At 39.7% G+C, this 13,532-nt stretch overlaps 1 protein-coding gene across 24 annotated transcripts in view; it reads left to right on the top strand.

Moving 5' to 3' along the window:
* Positions 1 to 13,532, top strand: part of DLG2 (discs large MAGUK scaffold protein 2) — a 1,649,366-nt gene that overhangs the window by 1,245,136 nt on the left and 390,698 nt on the right. For all 24 annotated transcript variants that reach the window (XM_055122503.1, XM_055122502.1, XM_055122499.1 and 21 more), the window contains one exon: positions 8,987 to 9,143. In XM_055122503.1, the coding sequence (XP_054978478.1) occupies positions 8,987 to 9,143 (157 nt within the window). The remainder of the gene's footprint in view (positions 1 to 8,986; positions 9,144 to 13,532) is intronic.

The following is a 13,532-nucleotide window of genomic DNA, read 5'->3' as shown; positions in this document are numbered from 1 at the left end:
TCTACTGTTGAGACCCTGTGCTATAATTTTTAGCTAGGTGGCTGTACTTCTTAACTCATTTATTTTTCTTTGTTTTCCCTCAACTTTTCTCCCACACTTTCTCTTTGTTAAAAACCTTTTCTGTTGACCTCTTCATTTCAGTGAACATTTGAACTTTCTTCCTTAGGCGTCTTGCTTAGTTCTTGTTATATTAGTTCTTTCAGGGATATTGTTGTGATTTATCTGTGAGGGTTAATCATCTCCTCATCATGCCTGGATTTGCCTTCAGGGTCTGTTATTATTGAAAGAGATCCAACATAAAGCTCACTATCACTGCTTTCAACAAGGTGGAGAGGTCATCAAGATGATGTCCATCATTGACTTTGACCCCTGCTTATGCCTGAAAACATTTTTTGTCTAAGAAAACTAATGGAGAAGTGGAACTGTGGAAAATGGAACAGTGAAGGTGCCATTTAGTGTACTGTGCTCTAAGCAGTTGTTGCTATGCAACTAAATTGAGAGCCAATATTCATAGAACATCTGATTTTGTTATGTAATGAGTCATAGTCAGAGGTCTATGTTTTATGTGAATGTTCCTAATTTTAAACTTGAGCAGCTAATGCAAAAATTTATAATACTGTGAATCAAATTAAACCTTGAGCTCGGTGATTTGCAATATTTGGAATACATCTTACTCTAGGTTCTTAGACTTTGAGTCAAAAAATGTTCTTCCGTTTTTGCTACTTAATAAATTGATTAAAAACTTAAGTAAGCATTCTCATGAATCTAAAACGTTGTCATAATAAATTTTAACCATCTTTTTTTTTCATGATTTTCTTATAAAAATTTTCAAACAAACTTAGAAAGGTTTTCAGTGAACACCATCCAGTTTCTACCTATGTTTACTTTAACATTTTGCTACATTTATTCTATACCAATCCTTTAAAACAATCATTCATCCATCTTCTTTTTTGGAACAGTTTCAGAATAGTCATAGTCATCAGTATATGTTCTTTATTAGATCATCTTGAAGAAAAAAATTAAATGATGACTACAATGTTTCAAGCACAATATCAAGAACACAAGATCACTGTATCACTGTATCCCTGTCATCCTGTTGCTCATCCATTTGCTCAAGCGGCACCGGTAATGTCTCCATTGTGAGACTTGTTACTGTCTTTGGCATACCGAGTACGCCACAGGTAGCTTGCCAGGCTCTGCGGTGTGGGTGAGATACTCTCAGTAGCTTATCAGGCTCTCCAAGAAGAATACAAGATACTAGAATAAAATGGTCACTCTCCTCCACCTATGTTTTCTGTGTGTCGTCGTCATCATCATCATCATCAACATCATCTCGTTGATTGTCGAATTTCTTCAGCAGGCTCAGTAGCATCTCTATTCATCCTAGCCCTGAGATTTTAGAAGCCTCTCTTTACTTGTCCTTTCCAATGGTGCCGCATTGGAGGCTCTTTCAGGGTCAGTGGAATGAGACCCAGCATTGTTACAGGTTTGGGCATATGAATACACCATAGGGAGTTTGCAAAGCTCTCCCATATGGGCAGAAAATTCTCGGTAGCTTTCCAGGTTCTCCCAGAGGGAGAACTAGGCTATAAGATGTCGCACAGCCACAAAGTGGCCTGCCCGCTTCTGGGAGCTTGGTCTTATAGTCTCTGGATGTTGGCCATTGGTGGGATTACATGGCATTGGGGGCAGTCCCTGGGTGTGACCGCCTAGCTACTGGAAAATGGGGAATCTGGGCAGAAGAGGCCCAGTCCCAATCTGAGCAGGCTTGGAGGTCTCAGCTGCAGGTCCCACACACCTGGGTTCCCCTGCCAGTTCCTTGATGTGTGAGGCTCGTTCGAATGTGTGGAAAGGGGCCTTGAGCATGGCTGTGTCTAGGTTCTGGAGATCTTTGGCCTCAGGAGCTCTGCTCAGAGTGGGGAGGGAAACTGAAGCCCAACCCCTCAGAGGGGCACCAGGGAAGACAGCCAGGCTCAGGGGCAAGAGACTCTCTGCATTGCTCTCTTCCAGGAACATGGTTTTATAGTCTCTGGATGTTGGCTATTGGTGGGATTACACAGCTCTGGGGGCAGTCCCTGGGTGTGAACCTCCCAGCTACTGGAAAATGGGGAATCTGGGAAGAAGAGGCCCAGTCCCTATCCCAACAGACTTGGCGGTGTCAGTCCCGGGTCCCACACACCTGGGTTCCTCTGCCTTTTTGCAGAGGCTCATCTGAGTCTGTGTGTAGATTAAATAATTTTTTCTGCCAAAGTCTTCTTGGTCCCTACCTTCAAAATGAATCTAATCTTGGACTTCTGGTTCCAGGAAAAAAATAACATATCACCCTATCTAATCCTAATCCTACTTCTTGTTCTTTTTTAAAGAATGAGTTTAGACGAAATTAGCAAATAAGCACAAGAATACTCTAAAAGTTGGAAAGAAGCAGTCAAACTGTCTTAAAAAGAAAAGCACTATGGTGGGATCCTGGATTTTCTTTCTGCTCTATATCCTGGGCAAGGGAGAAACCACATCTTGGAACTACTACTAAGCAAAGACAAAAATTAAAACAACAAACAAACAAACATAAGATTGATACCCAAAGTCAGTAGAAACAAGGGTCAGGAGGATTAGTCCACAGTTGGAAGCCTGCTTCAAGTGCATGCGTAGAAGGCAGTTAGTATAGAGAAGGGACCACTGTGACAAAGATAGTTGGAAATGATCACTCTGGGTAAGAACTGCGTGCTGGAAATAGGTAAAGGAGCAAACGCACCCAGATGAGATTCAGAGCAGCCGCACACGAAAATGGCCCCTCTGCTCCTTAAAGACTATGATCCAGGAGGTCTACTAACTTATTTTGGCACCCATAGGCTTCTTATAGAAATTCATCTAGACTGTGAACTGAGCTACAACCCCATGCCACCTGGGGAGGGGAAAGGATTTTCTCTCCCAACCCTTTCTTTCTGCGGGGAGACCGCAGCAGCAGCAGCACCCACATAAGTTAAAATATCATAAATCCAAAACCGAGCTCATATAATCTTCATTCTCAGCAATGGAAAACAAATTATCAAATGATGCCTTTTCAGCAGGTTTGATTGTTGGGGGAAAATTCCAAATAATAATAGTGCGTTCTCTACTGAAATTTTGAATGTATTCAAAGTATAGAGAGAATAAAGTGAAGATCATTAGCCACTCAGGTGGGGGAGTGGGTGTGGGAGGGGCGTATATTTGGGGTTCTTGGTGGTGGAACATGTGCACTGGTGAAGGGATGGGGGTTTGATCATTATATGACTGAGACTTAAGCCTAAAAGCTTTGTAACTTTTTTCACGGTCATTCAATAAAATAAAATTTTTTTAAAAAGGAGCAAACAGGATAACCTCTTAGTATCTGTATTACAAACAATAATGCCCAACAAAAGAAAGAAATAAAGATAGAGAAAGAGAGAGGGGAAGGAGAGAGAATGGGGGGGACTGGGAGGAGGACAGGAGGGAAACATTGGTGTTGGGAAATGTGCAGCACTGGTGTAGGGATGCAGGTGTTGGATCGTAGTATGACTGAAACCTGACCATGAACATCTTTGTAACTCTGTATCTCATGGTGATTCAATTAAAATAAACTAACAAACATGTGAGGAAATACCTTTCCTTTATTACTCCCCACTCCAAAAAAAACCAAAACAAAACAAAAGACTACAGAAAGAGTAGGTTAATAAAGAAGGGAACTTTTTGATAATACTATCCACTCTACCCAAACACCAATGGAAAAGTTATCTCTTTACTTTGAAGCACTGCTGAACTATGCAGAGAGCTACACATCTGGATTTAACCAGAGAGGGTCAGGTGAGGTCATTATGCAATGGCCTTTCAATTCCTCCTCTATTGGGCTTCTGTCAGTCGACCAAATAAAAGTTGAACTTCTTTTTTTTTTCTTTTTGGATCACACCCAGTGATGCACAGGGGTTACTCCTGACTTTGCATTCAGGAATTACTCCTGGCAGTGCTCAGGGGACCATAGGGGATGCTCGGAATTGAACCTGGGTCGGCCGCGTGCAAGGCAAACGCCCTACCCACTGTGCTATCTCTCCAGCCCCCAAAAGCTGAACTTCTTAATCCATCTAACAGCAAAGAGAAAGAACACAGTGGTAAAAGGGGTTACGAGTTGAGAGTCAAATTTTCTTTTTTTTTTAAAGTGTATTTTATTATTGAATCACCATGAGATACAGTTACAAGCTTTCGTGTTTGAGTTTCAATCATACAATAGTCAAACACCCATTCCTCCACCAGTGCACATTCTCCACCACCAATGTCTCCAGTATAACCCCCTTCCAATCCTCCCCCCTGCCTCCATGGCAGACAATTTCCCCCATGCGCTTTCTCTACTTTGGGGCACTATGGTCTGGAATACAGATACTGAGAGGTTATCTTGTTTGGTCCTTTAGATAAAGCCCTTTCAGCACACATCTCCCATCCTGAACGATTCCTCCAGCCATCGTTGTCTTAGTGATCTCTTCTCTGTTCCAGCTGCCTTCACCCCCAGCTCATGTGACAGGCTTCCAACTATGGGGCAATATCCCTGGCCCTTGTGTCTACTATCCTTGGGTGTCCATCTCATATTATGTCCTTGGTGTCTGTCTCATATCATATAATTTATATTCCACAAATGAGTGCAGTCCTTCTCTCTCTGTTCCTCTATTTCTGGACAGTCAACTTTTCAATGAGGAGCTGAACTTTCACCCTCACCAGGCAATAGCAAGTTGAAAGGAATGTTGCTTATTCCATTCCCATCTTCCCTTTCTAGCACTGGTAGACCTCAGCCCCAATCGGAATTTTCACCCTAATCAGTGGCAATGTAGTAGAAGAAATTAAAATAAAGCAGAGGTAGTGGGCAAACGATTCTGCCCTCAAGATTGAAGCTAACAGTAGCAGTTGGGAAGGTTAAATTCTAATCTCACTCAAAGACAAGAAGGCTAAGTAAGGAAACTCAAAGTGCTGCCAGTCAGCACCCTTTTCCACTCCTTCATTGGTATTATTTGACCCAAAGAGATCTGAGCTTCTTTTCATCCCTACCACATAGCATTGAGGAAGAATGAATGAAATGCTAGTTGGTAGCCAGATTTTATCCTTCCTGGTACCACTGGGGCCAAATAGGTAGTTGAGTGTTCATCTTAGACTTTTATGCCACACCTAAGCCAAACTGTTGCATAATAATAATAATAATAGTAATAATGATAATATGTGACCAACTATCTCACAATACTCCAAGTGTCTAGTATACAATAAAAATGCTTTTTCTCTTACTGTAAAAGAAAAAAATCTACATTTAAATAAAAAAGTGAAATAAATAGATGCCAACACTTAAATGACATAGGTGGCATTATCTAACAAGAATTGTAAAGTATCTGACATGCTTCAATGAACAATCACAAATATACTTGAAATAAAAGGAAAAAGAAAAGTGCCAAAGAAAGAAAGGGAGCCAAATTAAATGTTCAGCTCAGAGATTACACAAACCATAACCATAAACTCTGGTTTCATATTCTCAGTAACAAAATTAATTTTACATAAGAATCAGTGAATTTTGTGGCAATATGAAGTTTGTAGTCATACAAATTAATAGACAACAGTCCACTGATTTCCTTATATTTTAGCATTATTTCACCTCATTCACTTACTTAAGCTACTTTGGCATCTTATCTCTTTTTATCTTTCTTTGTTTCTCCTTTCTTCCCTTCTTTCCTTCTTTCTTTCTTTCCTTCTTTCTTTCTTCTTTCTTTCTTTCTTCTTTCTTTTCTTCCTTCCTTTCTTTCTTCTTTTCTTTCTTTTCTTTCTTTCTTTTGTTCTTTCTTTCTCTCTCTTCCTTCCTTCCTCCCTCCCTCCCTCCCTCCCTCCCTTCCTTCCTTCCTTCCTTCCTTCCTTCCTTCTTTCCTTCCTTCCTGCCTCCCTCCCTCCCTCCCTCCCTCCCTTCCTTCCTCCCTCCCTCCCTCCCTCCCTCCCTCCCTCCCTCCCTTCCTTCCTCCCTTCCTTCCTTCCTTCTTTCCTTCCTTCCTTCCTTCCTTCCTTCCTTCCTTCCTTCCTTCCTTCCTTTACTTCTTCCTTCTTTTCTTTCCTTCTTTCTCTCCCTCTTTTTTCTTATTTGGCTTTGGACTACACCTGGTGATGCTCAGCGTTTATTCCTGGCCCTACACTCAGGAATAACTCCTTGCGATGCTCAGGGGACCATATGGAATGCCTAGGGTCAAACTGAGGTGACCCTTATGCCAAACAAGAACTTTATCTACTATACCAGCCCCTCTTGGCTCTTTCTTCACAACACCAGTACCATCCTGCGCTAGGGCTTTTAGAACATAATTGTTCCTGCAGGTTGGAAGTCTCTACCTATATCACGTCTAACTTCCTTTACAGTCGTGTCTCAAAAGTCCTTAGTAGGCCTATACTTTAAAAGATCTATGTCTCCTAAATGCTCTACTTTTTCTTTTTCTCCAATGAGCTTATTATCTTTGTACCACAAACATATTGCTTCTTTCGCTCATCAGTATTCTGCCCTCATTAAGTTGTACATCAGGGCTGATATTTGTTTTGTTTGCACACTTTGTCAACATATGGAACAATCCCTAGCATAGTGTGTGCTTACAAAGATAGAATTAAAAAAAAGTGAAATCTAAGTCAAGTTACTTCTGGCTTAATGGATCACATTGTACCACATCTTTAATAGTTTACATACATTCTCATAATTAAATAAACATAATGTATCACTTGATGCAGTGCATATGGTAGCAAATAGCAGTTCTTAATGCTATCATTAGTTAAAAATATATTGGATGATTTTATGCTGTTCTTTAGTCACTGTAGCACAGTAGCACTGCCATCCCGTTGTTCATCAATTTTGCTCAAGCCAGCACCAGGTACATCTCCATTGTGAGACTTGTTGTTACTGTTTTTGGCATATTGATACAACGTGGATAGCTTCCCAGGCTCTGCCATGCGGGCAGAATACTCTTGATAGCTTGCCAGCTCTCAGAGAGAGACAGAGAGGAATCAAACCCGGGTCGGCCGAATGCAAGGCAAATGTCCTACCCGATGTGCTATCGCTCCAGTCCCTTTAGTCACTAAAAAGAATTATATAGAAGAGCAAATTTAAAGATGAGAACTGAGATACTTGGGAGGGACCCTTAGAGTTATATCACCTTGATCAGACCTAAGCTTTTAGAACACAGTTTTAAAAACACTGATAGAGAAAATTGACCAAGATGCTTAGTAACATCTTCCATATTTTGCTGACTTTTTCAACATACAATAAATGTATGGATCAGTACTTAATCTTTCATAGTTTTGCTAATGACTTCCAAACATTCACTTCCATCCTTTCCTATGGACCCAAAATCCTATGATTAGTCTTCAATTGCTTTCAATCGTCATGTGGATGTCCCCCTATTCTCTGGAACGCAGCTGGTCAAAATCATATGTGTCCTTCTGAACCTGGATCCCACTCCCCCTCTTTTTGCCAGTGATTTAGATATTCTTCCTCTTCATATACAGTAATTTCTGTGCACTCTCAGAAAAGCTGTGTCATACAAACATTTCCTTTCCTATTGCCCCTTTCTTGTCACCATAATCGCTACTACCCGTTTATGTTGTCACTTCCTTAAACCTGGATAATTTGGTCAGTATCCTTGCTTTTTTTCTTGCCACCCATGATGCCTGTACTTTTCTCTTCAGCATTTCTATGGGTGACCATTTATTAATCTTCTTTATATGATATAAATATCCTTTCTAGCTCAAAATTGATATCCATTGAGTCCTCACTGTCAACACAGTAAATGTTAGTTAACAAACCACAATCCTGAATCTAGCATACAAGATCTCTCATGATCTGACCTTCTAAAAATAGTTGTTTGTCCTCCAGATTCTATATCTCTTTTTGCTTACATCTATTTTACTGAGGACTAGCTTGGCTTTCAATATAAGAACATATGATGAGAGAATGAAATGGGTGGATGTGATTTAAAAAAAAAACACAAACTTCCAACTATAAAATAATTAAGTCCTGAGATATAATATCATTGTGTTGACTACAGATAATAATCATGGTGCTATAGATTTGGAATTTGTTAGGATGATAGATCTTAAAATTTTTCATACAGCATTAAGAATGAGGTTCAGGGGTAGTAAACCTGCCTTGCATATGTGAAGTTCTGAGTCTGATTCCCAGCGTTGCAGAGAAGTTTTCATCTAATGACAAATATGTATTATTATGTAGGCATGAATATTGACCAGACATATTTTTATCATTTCACAGTATAGAAAATATAGAAACATTACATGACTTGAAACTAAATTGCATTTCTTGGCATTACTATGATACTATATGTCAATTATATTTTAGTTGAAAAAGCAGGAACAAAATTTTTCATACACATTTTATTAAGCAGCTATAATTTACAATATTGTTAATGTTTGTTTCATGCTTACATTATTCCAACAGCACACCCATGACCAAAGTGTTACTTCCCTCCACCAATGTTCCACAGGTCTCTCCTCTATCCCTCTTCTTCCCCCACACTTATAAACTTAGTTCTATGGAACAACTTTCTCCAATTCCATTGTCTTTGGCTATTAGTTGCTCCCTTACTATGTATGTAGCTCTATATCCTACATATGAAAGAGATCATTCCGTATTTCATCCTCTTCTCCTGATGTACTTCTCTCAGCATGATAGATATCCTCCAGTTCTATACAAGGACAGACAGTTTAAAGGAGAAGTGGATGTAATACAAGTTTAAGAAAAGGTCTTCAAATTAAGGAAGAAATTTGCATAGCAACTGGCAGTTATTACAGTATGGAATTCAGAAGTCTATTCTGAGATTAATGTCTTGATGTGTAAATGTTTTGTACTCTGGGATGCCATTTTTATGGGTGATGAATTGCGCTTATCTTATCTCCATGAATACAAATAGAATTTCAGTCTTGATTGGATCACCTGGTAAACTGCCTTCTCTACTTGATTCTACAGAGAGCCCCGCAAGGTGGTCCTGCATAAAGGCTCCACTGGCCTGGGCTTCAACATCGTGGGAGGCGAAGACGGAGAAGGCATTTTTGTATCATTCATTCTGGCAGGTGGACCAGCAGATCTGAGTGGGGAACTTCAGAGAGGAGACCAGATTCTATCTGTGAGTGTTTCTCTTTAATCTTTATCTCTCCATATCTGACATCATTTGAAAATAAGTCACTTTCAATTATAACTGCAAGTGCATCTTAATTACAAGAGAAATATGGATGAAAATATTACAGATGCAGGTGTGCACTACAATGTACATGGAGTTCAAATATTTGACAGCTGGTACTTTCTTCCCTCAGGTCATGGTGCTAGCTAGTGTTTGCGTTTTGATTTTCTTAGACCTACTTGCATTTAATAGAACATTGACAACTGTGACATTTTAAGGTACATTATTTGTTTTAATGTTATTGATTTTTTCAAATCTATTGCTATAGTCCAAAAACAGCATCTTTATAAGGTGTAATACGTAAAAGTTTTTGAATCTATACAAAAAAGGATGATAAACACAGTGTGGTGGTATCAATAAGTGGTAGCCACAGCACCCTTTTTACCTGACAAATTTTAAGTACTTTCTTTTTCCAAGAATAGTATAAAATAAATTTTAAATTCTCACAATCACCCTGAAAAGCAATGCCACATGTTCATTGGATACAGTTCAGAATAACTTATCAAAATTAACCTAAGAAGAGTCAGAGTTGGGATATAAATATTAATTTTTAATGTCCATGATACTTTTTCCTTCCAGTATTCTTTCTTTTGCCCCTTCTTATTTTCCTTCTGTGTTCCCTCTAATTCTACAATCTTACCCCAATTTATTTATTTTTCTAATAGTATTGATTGTTTCTTTTCACAATATTAAACTACCACTGATATAAAGTCTATGTTTGTTAAAGTCACTGAGAATATTCAATACTGGGGCCAGAGTGATAGCACAGTGGGTAGAATGTTTGTCTTACACGTGGACAATCCAAGTTCAATCTCCAACATCCCATATGGTCTACTGAGCACTGCCATGAGTAACCCCTGATCATCACTGGGTATGACCCAAAAAGTCAAAAAAAAAAAAAAAGGAAAGGAAGAAAGAAGTAAAAGAAGAGAAAAGAGAAAGAGAGAATATTTAATACTGAAATTTTTGTAATTAAGCAAGAACTAGTTCAAACTGAACACAAGAAGCCCAGTTCTTATGACTTAAGTTATGGTTCATTATTCAATAAAGCATAGGTTGTGTTCTATCATTGCATACTTAGAAAATTTTGTCTTTATTTTATGCATATGATTTATAGTTAAAAATTTTCCAAATGCCCTTATATTTGCTAATCATCATTCTGAAATCTAAAATGACACACATGAATTTCTGTTCAATTATCACATAACGTCAAAAGCATTAGGTACGAGGTAAATAAATATAGTTTCCTTTCAGAACCTTGTTCTATCATCCAAGAGGTATCACTGCCACTGCTATCCCATTGATCATCAGTTTGCTCAAGCAGGCACCAATATCATCTCCATTCGTCCTAGCCCTGAGATTTTTGCAGCCTCTTTACTCGTTCTTCACAGCGGTGCCGCATTGTAGACTCTTTCAGGGTAAGGGAAATGGGACCCATCATTGTTACTGTATTTGGCATGTCGAATATGCCATGGAGAGCTTGCCAGGCTCTGCCATGCAGGCAGGATGTTCTCAGTACCTTTCCAGGTTCTCCAAGAGGGAGAACTAGGATATAAGAGGTTGCTCGGCCGCAAATGCAGCTGCGTGCTTCCTGGAGCGTTGTTTTATAGTCTCTGGATTTTGACCATTGATGGGATTACACTGTGCCAGGGGCAGTTTGTGAGTGTGACTGCCAAGCTACTAGAAAATGGGGGGTCTGGATGGATAGGGCCCAGTCCTGATCCGAGCAGGCTTGGAGATCTCAATCCCAGGTCCTGCACACCTGGGTTTCTCTGCCTGTTCCTTCATGCATGAAGTTTGTCCGAACATGTGGAAAGGGGCCTTGAGCATGACTGTGGCTGGGTTCCGGTGGTCTTCAGCTACCCGGGCTCTGCTCGAGGCAGGGAGGGAAATTTACTAAAGACAAAAAGTGCCAAATGTTGTTAAAAATCTAGGTTTAAAATTGATGAGACAACTTGTAATATCTGTAATAACAATTGCATCCAAGAAGTAGAGCTCATTATTTTAACTACTCCTCCTTTCTACCTAGTTTTGCTATACTTAAATGGTATAAAAATTATCATTGGAATTTTTTAACTTATTGCTTCTGTTTATGTTCATGTCTGTCTTTCCTAAATGGCGAAGAATCACAGAAAGCAAATTCTCTTCATAATTTTTGTATTCTCACTATTTAGCACAGAGCCTGGACATAGCAGTCTCTCAAAATATGTTTACTCAAGTGAAAAGGTGCTAAATAAATTTAACAATGCTTAAAATGTCACTTGCTTCTGGTATATTGGCTCAAATTCAATCTAAAGCATGATTAAGTATCTTTCTCATACTGGTTTGCAATCTGTCATTACATTGCAGTCAGCACTATATGGTCAAAGCACTTTCTCAAAGACGCACACATGATTTCTGGGGTCATCAGAGAAATTCTCAAGAGAAGTTTTTCTTACTCTCTATTTTCACAGCAGAAAAATTGGAGTTGAGGAGCTCTAAATAATTTGCCAAGTCTCCTAACTCAAAATTAATGGCACTTTTTTCTTTTTCTAGCAAGTCTCTCTTCCATACACTGTCAGTGATTACATCCAACACCTGCTGGGCCCCAGCCAGTAAAGAGGGACTGGGGGCTCTGCCTCCTCTCTGGAATAGGCCCAGTGATACCAAGTCAGAGGCAAGCTTTGTCTGGGCTTGCAGAAGGAAAGGCAGGAGCTTTTATATCAACCCTTAATATGAGGCAGGGCCAGTGAGAAGGCTGCTAGGACTCACCCACAGGGAGGGACCCACCTGGGATGGCAGAGCAGCAAGCCAAAGGTCAGTATATTTCAGACATTGGATGTCTTAAGAATGAAAGACTGGGGCTGGAGCCATAGCACAGAGGGTAGGGCATTTGTCTTGCACGAGGCCAACCCAGGTTCAATTCTCAGCATCCCATATGGTCCCCCAAGCACCACCAGGGGTAATTCCTGAGTGCAGAGCCAGGAGTGAGCCCTGTGCATTGCTGGGTGTGACCCAAAAGGCAAAAAAAAAAAAATGAAGAGACTAAAACAGAGATGGCATTCAACTCGAATTCTGTTCAATAGATTCACCTATTATTGTTTTTGAAGTCTGTGAGTGGGATTTAACAGTGATAAACAATAATCCCATGACTCAAATACTTAATGTGTTCATGTTGTAAATAAACAATGCTGCTTTTATTACTAACAATTCTGACTTAAGTATGTTTCTAATATTGTTTACAAATTATCCTATAATGGTGTCTAAGGAAATCCTCTTTTTATTAGCGTGAACCACTTTCTCTAGGACAAGATTGAGTATTTCACAAAACAGGCTTCTTTTTTTTTTTAATTTTTTATTGTGGAAAGTTACAAAGTTACAAAGTTTTCAGGTTTAAATCTCAGTTATACAATGCTCGAATACCCATCCCTTCACCAGTGCTCATATTCCACCACCAAGTATCCCAGTATAGCTCCACCCCGCCCCCTCACACCCCAAACCCCCCCTCGCCCCTAGCCCCCCCACCCTAAGCCCCCCCCCGCCTGTGTAACTAATAAATTTCACTTTACTTTCACTTTGATTGTATACAATATTTCAACAAAACTCACTATTATTGTTTGGAGAGTCTCTCCCCTAAAGTCAGACCTGCTGAAAAGGAAGCATTAGATAATTTGTTTTCCATTGCTGAGGACGAAGAAGTATGAGGTCGAGTGACCACACTTAGCGGCCTCTCAGTTTTGGGTTTCTGTAATTTAGTATTTTAGTAACTAAGTCCAGAGAGATATCTGCCAGAAGTTGCATCGTTGCCAACTTGTACTTCTCAGTTACATTATATTCCACATATGAGTGCAATCTTTCTATGTCTGTCTCTTTCTTTCTGACTCATTTCACTCAACATGATACTTTCCATGTTGATCCACTTGTATGCAAATTTCATGACTTCATGTTTCCTGACAGCTACATAGTATTCCATTGTGTAAATATACCAGAGTTTCTTTAGCCAATCATCTAAAACAGGCTTCTTAGGACCTAAGGACTGCAAGATTATAGTGGGACTGTCCTGGGATTATAGTGGGACTGTCCTGGGATTATAGTGGGATATACTGGGATTATAGTGGGACTGTACTGGGATTATAGTGGGACTGTAATGGGCTTGTAGTGGGACTGTACTGGGTTTATAGTGGGATTGTACTTGGCTTGTCCTGGTTCCTGCTGAAAGAGCTACCTGATATCAGGTTTCTTCACTAAAAATTTTCTCAAAACCATCTGCCTACCCCTGGGAATTGTGACACTCCTGAGAGGGAGCTAAAGTAGGTGGCTTTTCCCAAACATATTAGTTTCTAAAGGTGACAGAGC

This window comes from Sorex araneus, chromosome X (assembly GCF_027595985.1).
Source record: "Sorex araneus isolate mSorAra2 chromosome X, mSorAra2.pri, whole genome shotgun sequence".
NCBI classification, from domain to species: Eukaryota; Metazoa; Chordata; class Mammalia; order Eulipotyphla; family Soricidae; genus Sorex; species Sorex araneus.
The sequence above is the reverse complement of the archived record's forward strand: the minus strand, read 5'-3'. Positions and strand labels throughout refer to the sequence as shown.